This window comes from Neodiprion lecontei, chromosome 5, assembly GCF_021901455.1.
Source record: "Neodiprion lecontei isolate iyNeoLeco1 chromosome 5, iyNeoLeco1.1, whole genome shotgun sequence".
Lineage (NCBI taxonomy): Eukaryota > Metazoa > Arthropoda > Insecta > Hymenoptera > Diprionidae > Neodiprion > Neodiprion lecontei.
Genome location: NC_060264.1, coordinates 26,018,656 through 26,043,251, shown reverse-complemented (window position 1 = coordinate 26,043,251; position 24,596 = coordinate 26,018,656). Strand labels below are relative to the sequence as shown.

General features: G+C 38.0%; 2 protein-coding genes and 1 long non-coding RNA gene across 8 annotated transcripts in view; 2 read left to right on the top strand and 1 right to left on the bottom strand.

Annotated features, from left to right (window-relative positions):
* The first annotated feature begins 336 nt into the window (after nt 1-336).
* Nucleotides 337-16,053, top strand: LOC107225263 (glycerol kinase). 4 transcript variants are annotated; one of them, XM_015665689.2, is made up of 11 exons: nt 337-667; nt 8,189-8,268; nt 10,637-10,895; nt 10,974-11,191; nt 11,272-11,484; nt 11,792-11,902; nt 12,054-12,310; nt 12,382-12,587; nt 12,787-12,930; nt 13,058-13,144; nt 14,974-16,052. In XM_015665689.2, the coding sequence occupies exons 2-11, from the start codon at nt 8,194-8,196 to the stop codon at nt 15,069-15,071; spliced, it is 1,668 nt and encodes a 555-aa protein (XP_015521175.2). In that variant the 5' UTR covers nt 337-667; nt 8,189-8,193; the 3' UTR covers nt 15,072-16,052. The 4 variants fall into 4 exon arrangements, with proteins under 4 accessions (XP_015521175.2, XP_015521162.2, XP_015521170.2 ...); XM_015665676.2 differs by lacking the exon at nt 337-667 and adding an exon at nt 3,815-4,258 and having other exon boundaries at nt 14,974-16,053; XM_015665684.2 differs by lacking the exon at nt 337-667 and adding an exon at nt 7,291-7,546.
* Nucleotides 16,054-16,541: 488 nt separating this feature from the next.
* LOC107225234 (E3 ubiquitin-protein ligase CBL) overlaps nt 16,542-24,596 on the top strand; it is a 33,130-nt gene continuing 25,075 nt past the window's right edge. For 2 of the 3 annotated variants that reach the window (XM_046740509.1, XM_015665638.2), the window contains exon 1: nt 16,542-18,108. In XM_046740509.1, the coding sequence (XP_046596465.1) occupies nt 17,567-18,108 (542 nt within the window). In that variant the 5' untranslated portion in view covers nt 16,542-17,566. The remainder of the gene's footprint in view (nt 18,109-24,596) is intronic. The other variant, XM_015665645.2, reaches the window with a different exon arrangement.
* Nucleotides 24,076-24,596, bottom strand: part of LOC124294596 — a 35,187-nt gene continuing 34,666 nt past the window's right edge. The window contains exon 2 of the long non-coding RNA XR_006904503.1: nt 24,076-24,183. This is a non-coding gene — a long non-coding RNA (uncharacterized LOC124294596). The remainder of the gene's footprint in view (nt 24,184-24,596) is intronic.

The following is a 24,596-nucleotide window of genomic DNA, read 5'->3' as shown; positions in this document are numbered from 1 at the left end:
ACAAAAAATGATGGCCATTTTGCTGTGGGAAACTTGTATTTTTTTCGTGTGAATAACTGTGCTTGGATCTGAATATTATCTGTAATCCAACTCCGATTGTGGCTTGTAGCTCCAATATCATACATACGTTGACGGGAAAATTTCTGTGAACGGTACGTGATGAAATTACCAGGCGAGGGAAACGGACGGTAACGTAGATTTTGGACATATCTGAAGGTGAAGTGAATGACCTAAAATTCTAAAGCCATAGAGTTGCGATATCTCGGATGGCGACTCCACCTGTCGTTTGTGGTTGAAAATAAGTCTCCGCTCGTAGACGTCGAGGTTCATCTCTGGCAGCGAATGCATAAATCTCATTTCGCGCACGGTATCCGTGCTCCTTGCCTTGCCAAAGGCATGTGCCCATGCCCAACCGCATTGGGAAATTTCGAGCAGACGACGGTCGTCGAAATCGCGTTGTGAAAATGAGTAGTAAAATTTAAATATGTAGAATATATACCTTAAACGAAGATTCATATCCCCTCGTTCGCATGTCACCTTAATTTACATTCGTTATATAATATTTGCCTCTAAAATTTCACGGTGTGTGTGTGAAAAGGAATCCAGTATTTCATCCACCAGCAGCGCCATCGACGACAAAAGTAGCCGCGCTCGATCGGAGCAGACTGTAAGTGAAAAATCACTGTCAACTAAATTCACGCATTAGAAATGATGTTCGGATAAATCACGTGGTACGTTTCGAACGATATGTCAAATCTCGCTGCGATACTAGACAATATCTAAACGACGTCTTGGCCTTCTATGTTTCCGGTTAGTACGATTAACGTAGTCGCTGCACTGACTTTATGCTTACCGCTTGACGTACGGCAAACCTACACTCAACCTGCAGGCTGCCACGTTGGAAATTCAAACGCGATAAAAGACGGGAACAGTTTTTCGTCCTTTTTTTATCACAATTACGACTAATGCAATATTAAATTTCTTTATAAAAAAAAGTTACAGTGCCAAACATATATTACATACACGGGTGAATCGTTAACTGCGAGAAGAAAAAATGTCGGTGGACATTGTCTCGCGGGAAATTTGAACGAATGTTGAAGCGTACATTGTTTATTTATAAGTATTCGATTAGAAAAAAAGGCCGCGAGACGATTCCGCTGAAGAGACTTTTATACACCTCGAGGTTGTGCACCGCCTACGCAAGAATCGATAAATGAATGCAGTGTTAGGTTATAACTTGGCAGTAATTTAGATTCACGATTCTGTATCACAGTAGCCGCGTTCGAGTCAATTTTATCGCAGAGATCGAGGCGTTAGCATTAATTGACAATTAAGCAGAGGCAATAAATTAGCCTTGAAATCTATTTTACAACGCCGTTCCATCATCATTGCTGTATACCTAAGCGTCGTTCATTAAATACACGTGGAAATTGGCCTTAACTCGACACCCCATTTACCGTGTGCAACGGTTAGGGGAAAACGTGGCGAACTATTATTACACTGCATATAACAAATCGATTATCATTTTGCCTCATTATTTCTTACAATTATTCACCTCGGAACATTCCACACGGATCATATTTTATGCGAATCTGCAAATATTATTCATGCGAATTCTTTACAGTGTCAAAGTAACACGCCCCAATCATATTGTGTTGATAAATCTGAAACCGCTTTGTGAATAGAGTTTGAAATAAACTCTACATCTCGATAACATGGTGTATATACTTTGACCAACATCATGGATTACGCACAGATTGGTATTGCATGTCGATACACCGTCTTGGGAAATGTTTATATCATTACAGGCGGCGAAGCATCAACTGCAGTCCAAAGTTCTGAAAAGTTACGCAAGAATGAACAGTACAACTATTCCATTGGCTAACATAATTAATACAAGCAATTGAAGACATTTTACGCATTAAATATTTTCATCGTAATTAAGTTGACAAACAACGTACATAGTTTGCACTCCTATTCATTTCATTTCATGTTCTCTTTCCTCCTTTCCTTTTACTCTGCGCAGTTGTACTTTGACTCTCGCGCAACCGTACAGATGAACAACATCATAGTTTTAGTAGTTGGCGAACTTTTCTAATTTTACTAATTGAACATTATTCGAGCTAGAATCCTCTAAATGCCGAATCAAATGCATAAAACACTCTGCTTGGACCGATGGTTGAGAAAAACGTGAAAAAATTTTCAGTTATTATTGATCATATAAGATTTTCTTTCCTCTTTCCTTTTTCCCTGGAGCAACGACTTTTTCTTTATTGAATAACACCGTTGATCCCCATCTCGAATTAATTTCAAATCGAAAAGAGAGAATTTTCAATCGTCATGAACAAGGTCGCGTCATTCTCTTTCCTCGGCGTTTTATATTTATTTATTTTTTTTTTGTGCTGTATACAAATAAAATTTTATCTGCTTCGCAGCTGAATAAATAATTGACGAAGACGAATAAAGGTTACGAAAACTTGACACAGATACTCTGTAGCATATTTTTTAATTTGACTTCCTCGTTAAACTAGCCGAATGAAAAAACGATTTGTAAAATTTATATCAAATGAATAAAATGAGAATGAAACCACATAGGTCTTGCTGTTTATTCATCATGTATCCTTTGTTTCATATAACCAAATAGTTTCAAATTACTTTAGGAGTATTCTAAATCTGGCACGGATCAAAAGTTTCTAATTACATCACAGATATCGATTGTATCAAAAGAATCTTAATGAAACATGAAAAAAATGGTGGTAGGCGCACCTTCAGCGATAATTAATTGTCAGAAGTTTGATACATTTGTGATATCATTCGATATCACGATAGAGAGAAATCATCATCACCTACACATCGGAATCGAGAAGAGGGATCGATCGTTAGTACATATATAAGGAAGAATACCGAAAACGTAAGTGCAATGGCCAAGTTTACTTCGCTAAAATAACAGTAAATGCCAAAACGGTTATATGTTGACTGGACGGTAAAAAAAAAAAAAAAAAAAAAAAAACCGTGAACCTTTTTGCTTTACTGCGTGCGATTTTAATCCAAACCTAAATTATACATTGATAATTATAGATTAGGCGCATATAAGTATGTACACTTGAAATGAGTGGTGAAAAATTGTACCGAATGCCAATCGGTGTCGGGCAAAGTTTAATCCACGTTTATAGGCGCGTCTCGTACGTGTGTACGAATATAGAAATATGGTAGCGCAGCTGTTATCACAAACCTGATAAAACACAACTTCCGTTTTATCTTCACATGTACACGAGAAAACGAGCCCCCCTCTATATACAAGTAATCCGCATCGACTGAATACATCGACCTTAGAAAAATGGAGAAAAAAATTAAAAACTATATTTATTTACTCCGAATTTCAATTTCACCGTCAAGATCCGTGAAGGATTCGGGCCAGAAAAAAAACCGCAAGAATTTGCTGTCGGAAATAGAGCACGCACCAAATTCACCGAAAGATTAACAATTCCCGATAATCACTTAGTTCATTCATGATCCCGACTAACATTTCGGCACAGAAGTTAAACCTGAACGATTTACTAAAACGGACGTGCCTCATAAATCATACACAGGTGCGCAATGTTCCTATAGTATTGTACGTATACGTATGAAATGTCGGTGACTATATGGAGAAAAATCTAAGTTTAGAATTTGGCCTCGCGAAACTCACGTGTTGTGCCAATCTGAGCTGAGGTCAAAACGAATCGATATATGCATATCTATTGTACGTATACCTGGGATAATTAAGTCAGATAAAAATTACGGTTCAGTTTATGAAAAACCTTTCGCGTCAACGGATCTCAAAATTACGTCCGTCGGTTTCTATAATACGTATCCTTAATTTTAATCGGCGAGTGTTTCGTTTTTTTCCTCATCTCTTCCGCGATCTTTTTCTGAAACGTATTACGATTTCGTTTTTCACATCCATCGGCCGATTTTACGTTGTGTTTGTTCTTCTGGAACCGTTGGGTTGTTTAAACCCACCAAAGTTGATAAATGGATGCAACTTTTCGCGTGGGAAAAACAGTGTTTCTTCGTATTAGTTATGAAAGAAGCTTTGGTTAGAATGGTTATCAGTGATTGAAATTTTTCACGGATCTACATGTGAACGAGAAAAAACTCGAGGATAATTCTCATAACCGTAGATACTTCGAACACTTCCTGATTCGTACACAAATCGTCATGTCGCAACGCAAAGGGAGTACTTGGCAATATTTTGCTTTCAATCCGGCTGGAACAGGTACGAATTCAAATTACATAAAAAATAAATCAGATACTCCGTGGAGTTTCTTTCTGAATTTGATAAAAATATAATTTATATATTTGGGTAATAAAATTATTATATTTGTGATAAAAAATTAATGCACGCTACGATTCAAGCTTAAGGCTAAACGAAATCGATTTTTTGTCAGAGTAACGCGAAATTTAATTACAATACCGGTTGTTATATCCTTCGAGTGAAATGATTTTTCACTTTTTCTTCTCAAACATGAAAAAATAAAAACCTGACTGAATTTTTACCAGCTGCAAGTATCTGCGATAATCAATCAAAGCACGTGCCCACGTCACTTTAAATTATTTCCAATATTGTGCATTGATATCGACGTGGCAGAAATTCAAACGTATTACGGTAACGAACAAGTTCCTTCGTCTTTTTCTCTGCGAGTTTTCCTCCTTCCTTTACCGATTCTCTATCTTCTTTACGAAATCGAAAGTTTCACGGAATGCTCAACACAGTCTCTACGTCGTAATATTGTGTCTCGTAGTCGCGACCGTGACCGCTTACTAAAATAACTCGAATGAATTCACGGGCTTAAAGATTTTTCATTTGCCTGGATTTAGAATAAAATAAAATAAAAATAGTTCTAGTCGAGAATTCTCGCGTGATATTAAGTATTATCTTTTATTTCTTCGCTTTACATCTTCCTTGTGAACTAAAATATTTCTTGTTTCTTAATCTGATATTAAACGTTGATATACCGCAAAGAGATGACAAAAATAATAACAATTATAAATCCAACTTATCGATAAATTAATTGGTTCATTATCGACGTTCGTAATATATGAGGTATATATGAGGTATTCCATGCCAACTAAGAGGACATTTTCCCTGACCTCCGCCAATTTGCTTCATTATTTTTTATATGATTCTTCAACCTAAAAAAAGCAGTCACCATTTTTTTCAGATTTTTCGTTCCAACCATTCTTTTTTAAGAAATGTTACAAACCCTTTTATGGTCCTAAAAAAACGCCATTTATTATTTTTTTTACAAAAATTAACATAATTTCTAGGTCCTAAAACAAACATTTTGAGCCATAGTTCAGAGTGGAGAATTGATTTTTTGTATTTTTTAAATAATTTTTTAAAGGAATAATTTTTTTTATTTTGTACGTATACAAAACATATGTTATGTTTGTAACATTTTTTAAAAAAGAATGGTTGGGATGAAAAATCTGAAAAAAATAGTGAGTTCTTTTTTTAGGTTGTAGAATCACATAAAAAATAATGAAGCAAATTGGCGGGAGTCAGGGAAAATGTCCTCTCAGTTGGCATGGAATACCTCATATGTATAAAATTTGCCAACAAGTTGTAGTGACTTATCTGAAAACACGAAGTTAATACAGTACATACGGAATATTGCCACACGTTTGTTTACATATCCACTGTAATAAAATGACAAAATGCATCTTTCGAAATTAGGGGCTTCCTCGATATTATCATGCATCAACAACTAGCTGATACATTCCGCGTTGTTCTTTATCAAAGGTCGAGCGGGTTGACATCTCGTTGATGAAACTTACGACTAATATCAGTATCACTGGCATTTACGTATTTAAAGAAGTAAACGAATATATTTCGGTGCCGTTATTGCACTATTGTATATATACTAATTACCGTTTTCCAACTAGACATGATTTATCATCATTAGTAGAACTATTTTTATTATTATTTTTATTCTGGATTGTAATCGATTTGAAGAATTCTTTAATAGAAAACAGTGCAACATCCTCTAATGTATTGTATAGAAAATATACGGGAAACGGATCTATCGACATTATCGCGTTTTGGGCGCGACAGCGGTGTTCCGAAATCTTGAGCCAAATATGTATAATAACATGGAATGGGGATAAAAATCGAATAAGACATGCGATGTAAAAATACGAATAAAAAATGTATGCATGCATCAACTGTTTACCAAGACGAGAACCTGTTTCCTCTACAGTACGAAGCTATCAGGGGTCAACGTGTAATCCAATGTATATTATACCTTTAACAGCGTTACAAAGAACTTCAATACCTTATCAGTAATTATAATTTCTCGAACTCTATACGCATGCACGCATTCACTCATTGGAGTAAAACGTTCGCCGTCAACTTCGAATTTTCTTGATCTTTCTTATCTCCTTTCTTTAACTCGAATAACTCGATATCATCAAACATATGACGAACTATTTGTTCGTTCACATTTTCTCTAGAGACACGCAGTCTCGGTTCATCCAACAAGCGACTTTCAGAGGTACAAAACATCGGCCAAAGTCGCGAGGTGCAGTTGAAAACTACGCTCGACGATAACGAATACGTCACACCTCCGCGTGAGGTCATCTTCACACAGATATACATGTATATATATATATATATATATATATATACGGCTAAATCACGTACGAAGCAAAGTATTCTAGCTCCCTTATTCTCTCTCCTTTCTCAACATACGAAGTTTCATTCTTATACGCCTTATGCTGCAGTTCTTGCCTGAATACATACAATTTTACACCGTTAACTCTAATTCGTTACCCGATACTTTCCACTTCAGTACCATATTATTCCCCCCCCCGTATCGCACTTTCAAAACGTACATAGTATGCTTATAAATATACGCTGGACCAACTTTCAAGATTTCCTTGTTGCCCAGGAGCGGTTTATGCTATGTGTGCATAGTATGCATCGCGCAGTGACTCACCCATAAATGATTTCTGGTATGAATTGCGTGACGTGGTGGTGAGGTGAGGTGAGGTAAGGTGAGAGGGAGGAGGGGGTGAGGAGGAGGACGAGGCGACACGTTTCGCGGCCATAGAAGCGATCGCGTTTGTATTATTACGCATACGGTGCAGCACTCGCTTCTTGCTTACGATTAAGCGTTTTGCTACTCGCTACTCGCCTCCCGCCTCCCGCGGCCTTCGCACGCGTAGCCGTTCTCTCTCGACACACAGTCACGCACACGCATTAACGCGAGCTTGGCCGGACGGTGACGAGCCCCTTTGGCGGGCCAATCGGAAGCTCGTATTTCGATTACGTCATCATTTCCCCATCTCCAGCTCTGGTTTCAAATAGCCGAGAGCGCAGAACGACGAACCATTCCCTGACATTCCATCGTTCGTGACGTTCGTGATCACATCTATTATATACACATGCGCGCGGGTTATATAGATAGATGTGTACATGCTATATATATGTGCATATACGTGAATTGTTAATTTTTCGAAATTGTTGAATATATAATATTCTTCCCTCGTACCGTAAATACAGGTAAATATTTTGTTTTTTTTTTAATTTAAAATTTTTCTTATAAGTTGTAACCGTTAAACTTGGTTTATTAATTTTTAACGTAGAAACCTAACGAGAACGTACTTTCTTTATTTTTACGCACATTACTGAGTAAATTATAAAATATACAATAAATTTCAAAACTATGAGAACAATCGGTGATTGAGGGTATAACGAGGAAATAAATAAGTCGATGTAAAGAATTGAATAACGTTTGTATTAAAATCGCCTAATTTATCGAAAATACGATAAATAAATAGCATCTTAAACATCGAAGCTGGATATGAAAACCGGTAAGCGTGTTTGTACAGAACCGTAAATTTTATTCCTGAATATAACAATACGATAATGTATTTAAATTCGCATCTATTGTTAGACAAGGCTTTTCTCGAATTATTTTTTCTTGTTTATCCTCATATTCATAGCTCTTAAGAAACGATTAGTTAATTAATTTGAAAAGATATCAAATCTTCGTCAAGCCGGAACAAATGTTTTTTTCCTCAAAAGTGAGTCCTACTGAAGGAAAAGGTGCGCTGAATCATGATGCAGAAGATTCAAGACCGATTATGATTAATGGTAAAGAAAATTAAATTGGTACGTTATAACTATATGGTATGATTACAGAAGCGATGCCTGCGACGACAAAAAGAACCGGACCTCTCATCGGAGTAATAGATGTGGGCACAAGGACCGTGAGATTTGTGGTAAAAAATTGGAAAAAAAAACATACCAGTAACGACTATTTCCTATAATACAATATAATATACGTAGATATACATTAGGTCCAAAGAAGAACGACTTTCTTTTTTTTCAAAATCACAAAATACTAGAAATATTGCGGGTTTTCTTAGTAAAGCATTTCAACCACTATAATATAATGTCATTCGATTAATTTTCAACTCTAGCAAATTTATTTTCTAATTGTTACAAGTAATAATATGTAATATATATAATTCCACTTTAAAGGCACTTTTTTTTTCTTTTTTTTTTTTATCAAAAAATGAATTTGCTCGAGTTGAAAATTAATCGAATGACGTGATTTTATAGTGGTTGAAATGCTTTATAAAAAAAAAAACCACAAAATTTAGTGATGATTCTAAGAAATTTTCGCTTTTAATCTCGAAGAAAGTAAATTTTTACATGATTTCAACTTTAACCTTGATTAGCTGTTGAAAGACTTGAGTCATCGAAAAATTGTAAGAGACCTTTTTTGTAGAGCATTCGATTCCCTACAAAAATTTATATCGAAAATTTATGTGCATTGCCTCGTTACTGAGTTACAAAATTCAGAATGAATCTAAAATTATTTTCGCGTCTTAAAAAAAATTAAAAATTGCGTTTAGGAACCACTAAATGTCAACATTATCGTCTCAAGTTTTCACAGGCGCCTTATTTCCTCTTCCTGCAACTATTAAACGTGTGAATTTGAAAAAAAAATAATACTGGATTTTTTGGACCAGTCTAATTATATACATATTAGTGTCTAACATGAAAAAATAATCTTCTCACGTACGATCGCGCTACTAGGAATTTATGCTTGTAATAAAAAAAAAAAAAAAAAAAAAACAGTTGTCACGTTCAAGTTCACGTTAATTTGTTTAAAATCTTAATATTAATACGAGGCTTAGCAGTATTTTTATTTATTCGTTTTTATTTTTTTTTCTCTTCAATTTCGGCGTTTTTGTTTCATCGACTTCCGACGTATCAGAAACATTGATTCAGCACATTATGGAACGAGCAAATACAAGGAATTCTGAGGTTATTGCTCGATGTATGTCCTATATATTTTATACTGCACACAGGGTCACGGCTTTCATAATCCGGTGAAACGACACGCAAATGTAGCTTGTAAATAAGCTAGGCAATCTTACGTGTGATATATTTTTCAAACCGGTCAATCTGCTAAACGAGAGCCTAATTCATGCGATGTAATGCTCGTAATACTTAATAATTGTTCTTATTGCTCCGAGGTACTAATTTTATTATTTGCTCGCGGTGTAACCATATGACATTATCTGATCGTTCATCACCAATAAACTGTATTATATACGGTAACGTGTAATAACAACTTTGGCACTGACAAGCAATTTCACAATTACCGTGGGTGTGAATTCAAAATATGCTTTCACATAATGCCAATCAAATCGTCCGGCAACGACGTAACTTAAAATTTCCATCAAAAGTAAAAATTAATTTCTCTTCCCCCGCTTAATACATTCCACAACGAACTGATACTAATTGCGCTCAATTTGAACCATAAAATCTATACACCGTAAAAGCGACCGGTAATATTTACAACCTGGCATAAAGTAATAATTATTTCCAAAATATTCCGCGCGTCTTATCTCTGGCTGGTTGTGCGGATTAGGATTATTATCAGCGGCGGTATAAACAGGCTTGTATGTTATTAGCAAGTGATGTATAGATGTATCTATACGTATACCATACCTCGAGAACTTGGCGGCAGGTAGTGTTACATATCTAATCGCCTAATATCGAAAAATTTTAGCAAGACCTTAAAGATCACCCCGGCAACAGCGTAAATTTTAGCGACTGTAAGTATTTGATCCGATCAGGCCTTAACCCTTCGAGTCACACATTATTGTGCTGAGTCAACTTTTCTAACAAGATATTAGTCTATAGTTTTTGTCTCGGGAGTACCGCTCCGTGATTTTTGCGGTCGCTGAATACGAATCTGAAATCGGATTTCAAAACTTCAAGATGATGGATCCAATACGGCGGACGAAAATTTCAAATTTGATCGAATACGGTCAAAAAACTCTGTGCAGGAGTTTTCGGGGTTGCTGATTGGATTCACCATACTGAATTTTCAAAATCTGAAAATCCGTAAAGAAATATGTTTTCAAAGTTCTCCAAATACACAAAAAATGGATATAAAATAGGCGGTAAGTATACTTTCCACTATGACTCAAAGGGTTGAGCCAAACTAGCGTGTTTTTGGTCCCCGATAGGATGCAACGGTGCTGTAGATTCGAAATTAACCTAAAGTAATCGGTGAGATCGTGTAAAATATGGTGGAACCTTATTTCTCAAATTCGATGCACTTCTTAGGTATTCAATGCCAAACACGTGGCCGAAGTAACATCCCATCAGATAGACATAGAGCAGCACAGCCCGCAAGAAGGATGGGTGGAACAGGACCCGAAGGAAATACTATTCGCTGTAAAGGCCTGCGTGAAGGAAGTGTTGAGAAAATTCGAAGGGCTGGGTCTTTTCGTGACGGACATAGTCACGATTGGCGTAACGAATCAGCGGGAAACGATCGTCGCTTGGGACGGAACAACCGGCGAGCCTCTCTACAACGCGATAGGTTAGCAAAATGGTTTTAAAATTTGACTATAGCGTTGCCAATATCTAATCGACGCGGTTCCTCCACCCTCTTTTTCAGCCTGGTCAGACATCAGGGCAGCTGCTACCGTGGACCAAATCATCGCCAAGTTTCCAGACCAGAGTAAAAACCACCTTAAACCGCTCTGTGGTTTGCCGGTGAGTCCATATTTCTCTGCGCTTAAAATAAGGTGGCTAAAAGACAACGTGCCGACAGTATGGAAAGCGATGCGGGAGCGAAGATGCAAGGTCGGAACCGTCGACACCTGGGTGATCTGGGTAAGCGATTTACAGACAGGGAATTCGGAAACGACGATCGACATTCCTCCTCTAATTTGCTATTCGCGATGCCCTTACAGAATCTGACCGGCGGCAAGGACAGGGGACTCTACATAACCGACGTTACGAACGCCTCGAGGACGATGCTGATGAACATCGAGACCCTCTCCTGGGACCCGACCCTCTGCAGATACTTCGACATCCCGATGAAACTCTTGCCGGACATCAAAAGCAGCTCGGAAATATACGGGAAGGTAGCGGTTGGACCTTTGAGGGGCATCACTATATCCGGGGTGATTATTATTACGTTTCGCTATTTGGTTCAACTTCGAGTTTTTGATGAAAGAGAAAAAAAAAAATAAAAACGAAGCATACAAAAACTTGAGATCAGGATTGAATTTCTTCAATTGTGAATAGATACGTTCGCCAAACGTTTGCAAAGCTGACGAAGAATTAAAACATGAGTCTCAGCGAAATCCTTTGAAATTTTCAATCCTCAAATAACTTTTTGAAATCCGATATACCGGTGTCAACTTTCTTGACACTGCAGCGTCTCGTTGACTGATGTTTTTCTCTCTACCGTTTCTCTTTTATCTTCAGATACTCGGCAACCAGCAATCTGCTCTGGTGGGTCAAAACTGCCTACGACAAGGCCAGGCCAAGAATACGTACAGAAGCGGGTGCTTCTTACTCTGTAACACGGGAACAACGGTTCGTCTTTAAGGTCAATTATTCAAGTTGTAGAGTTGCGCAATAACTTGTCGGAAGTTTCTTCTCGCAGGCTGTTCAATGAAATTACAGTAACAAAGCGAAACAATAAAAAAAAAAGAAATACAATTATTATACAAAGTCTTTGTTTCAGAGGGTTCAATCATCTCACGGTCTGGTAACCACTCTTGCTTATCAATTTGGTCCCAACAGTCCGGCTGTTTACGCGCTGGAAGGTTCGGTCGCTGTAGCCGGGGCGGCAATAAAATGGCTTCGAGACAACATCAAGTTGATTGATGACGTTAAAGAGAGCGAAGATTTGGCGCAGAGCGTTTTCAGCACGGGAGATGTGTACTTCGTCCCTGCATTTTCCGGCCTCTACGCCCCTTACTGGAGGAAAGACGCCAGAGGGTATTAAACGTTTCATCAGAATGTTTGTTTTTAACCGCGGTGAAATAACTGAGTTTCTCTCGTTTCAAAAGTATTATTTGCGGTCTTACCGCCTTCACGACGAAGCAGCACATTATCAGAGCCGCATTAGAAGCTGTTTGCTTCCAAACGAGGGATATCCTTGAGGCAATGCACAAGGACTGTGGTTTCCCGCTGACAAAATTAAACACAGATGGAAAGATGACGACCAATAACTTGCTGATGCAACTGCAAGCCGATCTATGCGGCACTCCAGTCTGTGAGTAATTATTCGAACGGTGAAGAGTTTTTTTTTTTAAACCTTCCACGAGATCGTTCCGGGTTTTTTGCAACAGGTATTTTAAAGAGGGCGCTGATAAGGTTAGACAAGATCAGGGGGGAAAAACTGTTAACGTTGAGTAAAAATACGTATGTGCACAGGTTGGACGACGTTCAGTAAACGTTTTTGATATTTTTAGTCAGATCAACTGTGCCTGACATTACGGCGCTGGGTGTGGCGATGGCAGCGGGACATGCGGAAGGCATCGATGTTTGGGAGCTGGAAGGTGAAGAGGTAGAGACTGTTCCCACCGACACTTTTCTGCCTACGACAACGCCAGAAGGTGGGTTTGAACAACAGTGTTAAAAGTTAAACGGAAAAATATAAATCGTGAAAAAAAAATAAACAAGTAGTTGTTCAACCGAATAAACAACTTGTCCGCTCGACTATTGACGTGTAATTATTTGCAGAAAGAGACGCAAGATACACTAAGTGGAAAATGGCTGTTCAAAGGAGTCTGGGATGGTCGACGTCAAAGATGTCTGACCAGATGACAGGTAAAGTTACATCACCGAAAGAATTGAAATTGGAACGATTAGCGACCGCGAGTGAAAACGTACTCAGCAATCCTCCGTGTCCTGCTTAAGATATTGGAGCATGCGGAGCCTGTACAGTAGATGTATTTTAGAGATTAGATTTACGTAGGTATTTCGTAAAGAGGTTCTTCAGTGCTAGTAATCATTCCTTTCTTTTCCCTGTCTGAGTTTTGTAAATAAATTTGTAAAAATTAAGCGCGTCCAATTGTCGGGACAAATTTGACATGCTTTGGATGTACTTCTGGAGGAGCGGATACTGTACGAGGTGTAAATTAATATTGTGACAAGATATCCGATGACATAGAGTACAGAAAGCTGTATCGCTATCAAAATGTGACTCCATTTTTTGCACAACTAACGTATAAGTTATGGACTATAATTTCTATCGATAATTTGATTTCTTGATGTACTTATAACTGTTTTACATGTGATGTCTTTGTTCGACTTCATTTCATTTCGTCAAATTACCTTTTTCTTCCGACGCTTTTCTCAAACCACGTTCTATTCTGAGCTATCCCGCAAACGCAATTAATTCGTCCCACTATCCCCTGTCATCCCCCGTAATATTTATTCCTGCACGTTCTGTAAAATAAATTAAATTTAGAAAAAAACGTAGCACATGCACTGTATCCAACCGTGTACCCTGATCCAAGTAAGCCGTGAAAAGTAAAACGGATACGTAATAGTCATTTTTATCCACAATTTTTTTGATCGTTGACTTTATCGTTGATTGTTCATTGTTCATTGTTGCATAGAACTTTTCGTAACGATTGTTGAACTCCTATAGTGATTATTTGTTCGTATAAATAAAGTTACGATCGTAACTTATGTGATGTTGTACTTTAAGGTAGAAAACTACTGTGCTGTGATTGATAATAAAAATCAAATATTTACTAACTATATAAGTATGTCACATGTAAGGATACGTTTAAATTTAAGCAAATATTGTAGGCTTGGCATAGCCTATCAATCAATAATACGACACGCCTTTCGTGCTGCATGGTTCTACAAAAGATTTCTGCTTTACTTTTATTTCCTGCATTTTACAGTAGTTTTACCGTATAGTTTGTCTATTCGATTCAAGGGTTCACGGGTATTTTCATATTCTCAATATTACGCTGAAAACATTAGGCTTGATTTTTCATACACTCAAGCATGCAGCAAACTCAATGTTCTTGGGTGTGATTTTATTTTCGATATGACGTCGCTTTGTTGTGACGCGGGGTACGCCTGAAGCGAATGGACAAACTACAATACAGGATTCAAATGGTTCAAATTTCAAATTTTTTCATCTCGCTTTTACCGATCTTAACAGTTAGACGTATACTTGCTTGTCTATTATCACTGATCGGCACAGTGAACCTCAACACCTAAACGGAAACATGGCGTCGGGGGCACAGAAGGGGTAAAACTGTGTTTGAAAATAAAAAGTGAAAACGCTTTTCTGTTACGTAAGCACTAGGAAATTGGCTCATCGCTGCACTTGTTAGAATTCGATTACTGGCTGACCGAAGTTATTATAGGCTAAAGTCTCAAAGTGGCTCTTAGATAGAATGCATTATGGCCGTCATTGGCCTCAGTCCTCATCTACGATTGTCACTTGAAAATTTTCCATCGCGTTTTCTACTTTGCTGACGGAGCTACAAACGCTTAACGAATACATACAGAAAAAACCGCTTTGTTATTATATATTTAAGCACAATTTTACGAATCGAAAACGACAATGATTCTTGCTGTAAATTGCGCACCTTATACGGATAAATCTGTAACCTGTACACGTTTTGTTCCAGATGAGCGGTACAAGATGCTAGCATCGATACCAGCGAGTTGGTTCCTATTGACGAGCTTTATCCTTCTTCGATTGAGTAAATATTTAGAAAATCGGTGACATCGAACCAACTGCGTCTGCAACGCGTAGCAGTTGAATTTCAAAAAAACGTAAAAGGTGGCGGGTAGCCTGTATATACATTATATAATTATAGTACCCAGTTAATCAAAAATTGTAGTAATAAGTACGAGGCAGCGGTGCCGGTCCATGGCCGCCATAACTGGACCACCTCCGAAATTCAATTCCCGTGTTCTATTAGTCGCTATACAAGTTTAGAAAGAATCAGGGTTCATTCCGTTCTCTATCACCTTCACAGTCAAAAATACCTCTGTGCTTTATTTTTTGGAACAATGATACGTCTTTAAAAGCTAGGAATTAAATCTTACAGCACATAACACCAAGACTCAATTTCTGTCGCGAGTGTGTGTTGGAATCAACATAAAAAAAGGCGTATTCTCGAAACGTCGCGGCGTTGCGGTTGGTGATGAAAATTATGGCAAGACTATCCAGTCAATTATTCTCAATGTTGCTGTTATTATTATCATCATCATCATCATCATCATACTAACAGTTCTTTTCCCAATTCGGATTTCCAGTGTTTAAAAATAATTCAACATAATTGATAAATATCGATATGCATGACACTGTTTCATTATTTTGTTTTTGGACCTCTTTATTTTTTAATTTTCCTCTACCCCAGTTCGAAGTACAGTCACCTTGCTGGCAATGAGTTTTAATAAGTACTAAATTACCGTGCTCTCTTAGCAATGATATTTTATTTTAGTGTCCGATTCTTACTATAATACGCAATGGCTTACTTAACAAACGTTCTCCGGAGCTAGTCAAAATTATGTGTAACATGACAACAGCGTATCACATGTCAAACACAAGTGTTTACGCGTGATTATTAAATGTATATACATATAGGTATGTATATGAATAAGAAAAAAGAACACATCGACGCGATGTGTTATGTGAATTCAGCTGTTATGTACAAATTGCTGTCGATCGAGAATAAACGATAGTACAGTACAGGGGGAACGAATCTTACCCTCCCAAACCTCTAATTACCTATCTATAATCACTTTTCACAGACCTACTTTCAGTGAAAAGAATTATACATTTAAAAAAATATAAATTCAAATAATTTTTCCACTCTTCCTTTCAATTTCCTCTCAAGCGGCATACGTAATTTAGGAAGTCATGACCAAAATTTACGTTCACGCCGCGATGCCTATACTGCCCTGTGAAATATTTTGTATAATTTTTATTTTGTATTGAAAATCTATTCGTTATTTCCATTGATTTTGAATAATCCGTTTCCTTCGACCATGAACTCAATCAAGAGGATGGGGGAAAAATCAGTTTATTATCGAACTTTTTAACATTTACCGTAACGACCATGTCTGAATTTCAAACTGCGCGGGCAGCCGGCAACTGTCAACGTACGGCTGATTCATTCCGCTTCCCATACTGGCCGCCGACGGCGCTGGCTACGTTGAAATCACCGGGTAATAAAATTTTCCGAGGCAAGTTTCCCGTCTGTTAACGATAATCGGGGCACCGTTAATCCTGGGCAGAGTTCTCGAGCCCAGAGAGCGAAAGAGGAGGAGGCAGTGACCAGTTTTCCAAAGGGTATACGACGGTATCAAACGACGATAGAATGCTGTCTAGCGTCGTGAGTTCGTTGCCGTCTTCTCGCGCGTTAAAACTCACATCGGCTTCACGTAAAACGACGGTTCGTTCCTCCTCGTATCACAATTATTCACGAGTTTCGGGGATAGGATTAAACAAAAGTGCGCGGTCTTGGTTATTATTGCTGCTGGTTAATACTGCGTGTGCTTAGAAGTAACCACGAGAAAAACTACCAAAGAAAAAAGAGTAGGAGACAGATAGTGAGCGAGTGTGTGTGAGTGTGCGTGTAATACAGAGAGAGAGAGAGATAAAGAGAAAAAGAGAAATAAAAAGAACTGAAACAATACACAGAAAAATAGATACAAGTCGTACGGCGTATAGTCGAAGAAAAAAAATTTTTAAACAAAAAGGTATCGTTAAAAGGCAAAGTGTTTTGCGTCTACTGATGAAAAATCGGTAAATTATTAGAAAAAAAAAAATAAAAAAAACGATAAAGAGCATTTCGTGAGGTTACAAAAGGTCATATTCGATAAGGGGGGCGGGGGGGAGGGGGAAAAATGTGCGAGAAGTACTACGACAGTGGTTCCGTGACGTAAGGGTGCAGAGGAGATAAATAATAAAATATCGTTTGAGATATATCCACCGGCCCGATATTTATTCGCGTTTTCTCGGTGTTTCGACCCGCCCGCGTTGACTGTGGTGGTCGCTGCCGTCCGGTGGACACGAGTGAATAAAAATGTTGGACGGCAGGATCTAGAGAGACAATAGAGAAAGAAGGAAGAGCGCGCACGAGTGGCGAAAAGTAAGTTGGAGAGCGAGCGAAGTGCAAGAGCATCGTTCGGTTCTTCGGGCGCCGTCGCGTCGGTGGCGAGTTGGAGTTTTCTAGTCGTCGGAGGGACGGAGGCGATACGGACGTAAAGATGTCGGGTCAGGGTAGCCGGAGTCGAGCGGTCCACATAAGCTCGATATTCCAGAAGCTGCAGGGCCGTTTTACGGACGCGATGACGCCGCCCAAGTTATCGACGGACAAGCGAATGCTCGACAAGACGTGGAAGCTGATGGACAAGGTGGTCAAGCTCTGCCAGCATCAGCGTATGAATTTGAAAAACTCGCCGCCTTTCATACTCGATATTCTGCCGGATACCTACCAGCGGCTCAGGCTTATATACAGCAAGTACGAGGACAAAATGCAGGTGTTACACAGCAACGAACACTTCTCCGTATTCATTAACAATCTAATGAGGAAGTGCAAGCAGGCTATTAAATTGTTCAAAGAGGGCAAGGAGAAGATGTTCGACGAGACGTCGCACTATCGGCGAAACCTCACCAAGCTTAGCCTCGTTTTTAGCCACATGCTGTCCGAGCTTAAGGCCATCTTTCCTAACGGGGTTTTTGCCGGCGATCAATTTCGCATCACTAAATCCGACGCCGCCGAATTTTGGAAGGAACGATTCGGCAACAAGTATGACGAGACTGTATATCATTTTACTCTTTCGGTACAATCATTGTTTTTCAATTATTTCAGGTATTAATGTCGTCGATACGATTGTTCGAACGAAAATCATTCACGCCGATGTCAAAGAGTTTCGCATCAATTGGTCTCGAAAACTAGCACTCGTCGATTCGTCCTAGTTTTATCCAATTTTTCGAAAAGATCGGCAAACTTGGATTTCTTTTTCTTTTTAGAGTCGTGTCCGACAAATAATTTTATAACACACGAGTGCGTCTGATGACGAAGGATCATGAGGCTAAAGTTGGTAACGAAATATCGAGGAGAAGATCATTGGTTCGCAATTTTTGAATGACTTTCAAGGAGTTGGTTTTGTAAAATATGAGTACATTTTATTTATCATGATTTACTAAATTTTAGACATACCTAAAGGTGGAAAGTAACGATTTTTCCTGAACACGCACCGTTGCATCAACGTTACCAATCTTCATTCTCATAAATGATATTATCGGCGTTATACATGAAAAATTGAACTAGCCGTAGCGAATTCCAAACTAAAGATTAAATGACATACATAAATCACCAACTTCAGGGAGATATAGATGTCGTACAGTTATTCTTCAATGTCAAAAAGCACGCATCACTGATCATCGGTATCATCCTGTTTGCGTATACGTGTGTATATATATATGCATACCTATATATACCTATACATGTCGTAGAAAAAATTGATCTCTATAATCCCGAACGGCATGGCATTTTTTCACGTATTTAATCGCAAGATTCTCGACATAATTTAAAGGCGTTATTTCGTCATCCATTTGTGTTGCGAAATTGTTTATCGCCTTTTATAATAAAACACCACACCGACAGTTGAATACCAGATATGTGAGAAGCAACTGCAAAATACCAAGAAATCAAAACCAAATGATGATAATATGCATACACGACGAAACCGTTCAGCGATGATGCAAAAGAAACGGTATGAAGAAAAATGGAGGTTAAAAAGTAACGCAAAAACGAATTACGCTGCGGCACTATTAAAATTGCGTATTGGGTACACCGCCTTCGACTACGCATACCTGTACAGCTATTTGTATTTGAGATCCGTGCGATGACGGCTGATGCGAGGCGGCTCAAACTCATCCATGAATGGCTCGCTGGTCGGTCGACCTCGGTGCGAATTTTTTTCTCCTTATTTTGTGGTTACATCCCGTTAGGGCGAGTGCCAATGTACTCTGTGTTTATTTGTTTTTCAACATTTTATACTTTATTTAACAATTTAATTTCATCTGATTTAAATCACTCCTATTAGTTTTTTAGATTTTATTTACTATCGCCCGTTAATATATTCAAATCCTTATGCGGCAAAACTATTATACATAGCCATATTCTCCGGCGAACTTTTTTCTTGTCCTCGTCGAGAACTTGAATACTATTCGACATAACTTTTCCCTATCTGTAAAAGAGTTGAGTCGTCGTTTGCATAAGTGTCATCCCCTTCCAAATCGGATTACAAATATCGTTATAGCTCAAAAGCTGTTGATCTGATTGTAACGAAGTAAAGCTTAAATCCTGGCCAAACACGTTGTAGCTATCCAAAGAAAAAAAAATATCCAACTTGATTCGGTAGTTCTCAAGTTATCCTAGTACAGTCGGGACAGAGGGACATTGAATTTTATATATATACACATATGTAGAGAGGAAGGGAAGATAAGCGTTAGACTGATTCATTTTCGAAAGCACCACGTAGACAGTAATTTCAACTGTCGTTAGATTTTAAAGGTGATTTATTACAGTTGTACAATCTAATTTCTCATGACAAACCACCGATACTTCGGATCTTCGTCCTTTGTAGACCGAACATCGCGCGGATTACATATAAATATAAAGACTCGTCCGGCTCCTCGAGACGTCGATTTAGCTACTCCCGCTTCTTTTGACAATTTTTTCATCTTTTTCTCTCACTTCGTATCATCGTCTCGCCGCGTCGTCTGAGACCCCCTTATGCCTCGCAACACGCGCACGAACAGAAGAAAACATATTCGTGATGCTCGTCCTATTCGTGTGTGCACGAAGTGTATTGTATCACGGTAGAATACGACGTGAATCTCGTCGCGTATCCTCCGGCATGCTTCTCGCTACGTGTGTACGGACCCTTGGATCCATTCCGACACATTCAAGGCTGCCACCACTTGTTCAACGTGTGAAACAAACGCCGACGGTGGCCTTGAATGTGTCAGAATCAATCCAACGGTCTGTACATGTGTTTGTATGTGCGCTAGTACGTACGCCCCCGCAAATAAGAATAACCCTTGTTATCCGTTTGTCACGGTTAGTCCAGGTCGCAGTGTACGTACATTTGGAATAAAAATTTGTATTCCTATCACTGTTTTCTTTACCTAATCGTTGGGGGAGCTCTTTGACGGTCTAAATCCAGAATTTCGGTCGCCATCTTGAATTTATCGGGGAATTTTTTTTTTTCTTCTTCTTTCTTTTCTGTCAAACAGCACGCCCGTTTGCAACTCTTGATTAAAAATCGTTATAACTCAATTTTCGGGATACTTGAATTTCTCTACAAAATTGGATCGATATTTTTCGACTTGAATCTGAAATTCAAAATGGCAGCCGAAGCCACTACAGAATCTGGTCGAAAATCTGGATTCAGACTAGCAACGATCTTCACCAACGATTAGGTAAAGAAAATAGTGATATCAAAAAATCGGAAGTTCAGATATTTGATTTTTGTTTTGTTTTTTTTTCATTGTATATATCGATTGGTCTAGGCGGTAACGATCCTCATCGCGTGTTCCAGGCAAACCTTCTTCGTGGAAAGACGGAGGAGGGGTTTGTAATTCTCTGAAATCTTTACGTAAACTTCAATTGCCTTCGAATTCTTCTCCGAGTTTCTTTTCCCTTCTTTCATTCCTTCTTAGATTTTATTTGTATTTCTCGTTTCTCCGTTAAACAAGGACGTTACTTGTTTACGTACGAATCGAAGAAAACTGAGTATAATACTGCAACAAAAGTTTGAAGAACGAAATGTTGACGTGACGATTCGTCTTTAGAAAAAATCGTTACTTCTCAATTACTTTAGGATTGTAGTAGGAAATTCGGTATGTGTTAAACTTTAACGATGGCAAAAACTTACTTATACATTTTGGAAACTCGAATCCTTGATATCATTCCGTTGATGAAAGATGATGATTTGTTTTTTAGTGTTTCGTTATGTTGACGTTAGTAACTTTAACCTCGTGCCACTGAAGCGCGGAATCAGGATTTGTGTAAATGTAGTCAATGAAATTGGCGAGAATAATTCTTCAACTATTATTGTTATTCACAGAAATTGACGACGTCAAAGCGTGAGGAATGAATTATGAAAAAAGTATTCCTTGTTTTCTTCGAATAACGTTCGACGGCTTGAACTGTTAAATTTTCCGTCTATCTCTACCCCTCTTGTTGGATTGTCAAAATTCATTATGGTTACACTTCGTCTATTAAATGACGTGACTCTACGTTATTACAGGTATTCATGCGGTATTCGTTATGTATGAGTTATAAGTAACGATCGTAACAACGACAAAGACGATAAAATAAGCGACTGTAAGTGAATCGTGCTCCTCGACGACCGTAAGTTTCCAAAGGCGTTGACGCCAACCGGAAGTACATGCCTACGTTGAGCTGATCCCGCGAGAGTAGATAAAAAATAATCAGCCACGTACAATAGATTATACAGCCGAGAGCCGCGAGAGCTGAGCCGAGTTGAGAATTTTTTTTAAACCGATGCAGGATGATAATTACTGTCGGCTTTAATCAATTTCCACAAGTTATAACGAAACTGAGAAAAAGAGGAAGAATAGTGTGTGAAGTAACAAAACGGAACAACGAAAAACACACGTATACGTATGAATTTGTATCTGTTCAGATTTTTTAAATTTTTATTCGCCGCTGTGAATTTTACGTTTTCTCGTATCAGTAGAAAAATGAATTTGCGGAATAACGAGGAGCTCTTCTCACACGCGGCGTGTTGGGTTTGTACGCCGATTGAAGAGGAGGAGCGGAATGAAACTCGTCGTTGCTGCGGGGGCGTGTAAATTAAAATTCGTCAACTCGAGCGGTGTCTTTATTTCTATTTTCGTACCGTATATAATACTTCAATTATAACGAGACTAATTAAGATGGAGTTAAGCAGCCTCGCGAGAGCTTAATCGTAACGATCCAACGGAAGCTATTCTAAATTAATGTGGCTGCTGACGACGAATGGTCAACAACGCCTTGTACGAGTTGTCGTATAAATTACTACACCGCACTTGCTGCAGCACAATATCCAAGTGTAACCCCTCAACTTTGGAGCGGTCAAAGTTTAAGAAAAATAACCGTGAATGAATTTAAAACGCCGCAAAACCCGAGAACGATAAAGTAATTACAGAAGAAATGAAAAATGAGCGAAAAATACCGTTATAGATGATCTACGAAAACAAATTTTTTCCTATTAAAAAAAATCACTGTACATATCTCACGAGTTGTTTTACTTTTATATTTCACTTCGAAATTTTCTAATCCAAAAACCGATCAGTTTTTGGGTATTTTGAATTTTCATATGAAAATGAAAATACTTTTGTCAATGATTTTTATTTATTTATTTATTTATTTTTTTTTTTCACAAATAACGGGAAAAGCGGACAAAGTGTTAAAATCGGTCACTTCGAGACGATCGTTTTTTGCTGCTTTGCTAACTGATTGTGAGAAAGAATCTCTTGATAAATAATTGATGGCGTCGATCTGTACGTGACACTTATCGCGTACTTTGTATCCTTCCAACTTTTGTTATTATTATTATTTCGTTACAGATACGATTCCGAGAAAAAATATTCGGCGTCTAGCGGAAGTGGAAACGCGGTTTATAAGATCAGTACCGACTTACTTCCTTCAAACAAACTCGAAATTATTCCAATATTATTCGTTGAATTTATACGATATTCGTCGGATACGATAAATTTTTCTTATCGTATCAAAATGTACAGGCATCTTATTTTCAAACATACATTTTTCACCAAGCCCAACCTCGTTATCTTAATTCTTATCGTTCTGCTTTTGTTTTTCACGTTTCCTTTCGATCATACGCATTGTACTGTACGAACAATACACAACTACATTAATTCTCCGATTTTATATTACAATCACGGGATACGAAAGGAAGCAAAGAGAAAGAACAAAGAATGGAAAAAAGATAAGCGACGCGGAATTTCTCATCGTCGTCTTCGTCGTTGTCGGCGTCGATTGAAAATACAGTATATAACAAACGACGCTGTATGGATGTAAGGAGTAAATAGGATGTGAGAATGGGCCGATAGTTCGTCCATGAACGTAGCTCGGGGTGACGGCGACGATTATATTCGACTCCAGAGCTTCCGGCAAACGATCCCCGCGAACTTCCGGTCTATTTTAAGTCGCCGATCGCGCCCCGCTCTCCCAAAAACTGTAAGAGGGATTTAAAAAAAAAAAAAAAAAAACAGCAGTCTTTGCACGGTCGCGGTTTAAAAATAACAACAACAATAATAATAATAATAATAATAATAACATAACTATTAAGGATATATATCCCGAGAATATAATACATGTATTAATTTATGAGCATGCAGTATGAAATTTATCAATTTCCTTCGTTGCCCGCAGAAACCGCTAGAAAAAAACCATCACGTCCTTTTCACAACGGATTATATAAATTTATCAAACAACAACCCCGGCGGTTGTGACGTCACAGCATAAACCACGTTATCTTAACGTAATCGGGTTTGTCTTCCGTTTTGCAGTATAACGTTCGATGTATTGTGGCATTCGAAAACCACCGTCCGTTGTTCGTTCGTAATTGAAGAGGTTAAAATTACGAAAGGCTGTATGTCATTTTTTTTTTTTTTTTTAAATTTAAAATTTTAAGTTTAGTTTAATCGTAAAAAAAAGGGCACTTACAGTTTTTTAAAATCCTTTCCTTTACTTCTTGCTACGGGAAATCATTCAGAGATATCTTCACAGACTGACTGACTGACTGACCGCCTGAATCACCCTGCGTATAATTGCCTTGTTCTCCTGTAAAAAAAGATTTGCACGTATTAATGCACTTGAAAATTTTTATGAAGTTTGATCAAACATCCTGATACGAATTTTCCAATTATCTAAACGAGCTGTAATATAATTTCAAACAATTATCACATTGCATCGTTTTTGAATAACTTATTATTCGTCAAAATTTATTTGCGTTGCGAGGTCGAGTTGGTTGTTTATGTTTTTAATACCATAAAGAAAACAAGAAGTCACCGAAACGAAATTTTCAAAATCCAACTTGCGAGCAACGAAACATTTTTCTTTCCGGTTATCGAAGTAGAAAATTTTCGTCGGAGCCTGATTAAAAACTCTTACGCGATTAATTTTCGAACTATGAGATATTTGTTTCTTATTTTCCTTTTCTTTATTCTTTTCATTATTTTACTTGCCTAGCTCGG

Coding starts and splice junctions, on each gene's coding strand:
- LOC107225263 (XM_015665676.2), top strand. CDS start 4,201: ATGTCGCAACGCAAAGGGAGTACTTGGCAATATTTTGCTTTCAATCCG. Junction 11,485..11,791: donor GGGGCATCACTATATCCGGG/GTGATTATTATT, acceptor TTTTATCTTCAG/ATACTCGGCAACCAGCAATC. Junction 12,588..12,786: donor TCTATGCGGCACTCCAGTCT/GTGAGTAATTAT, acceptor TGATATTTTTAG/TCAGATCAACTGTGCCTGAC.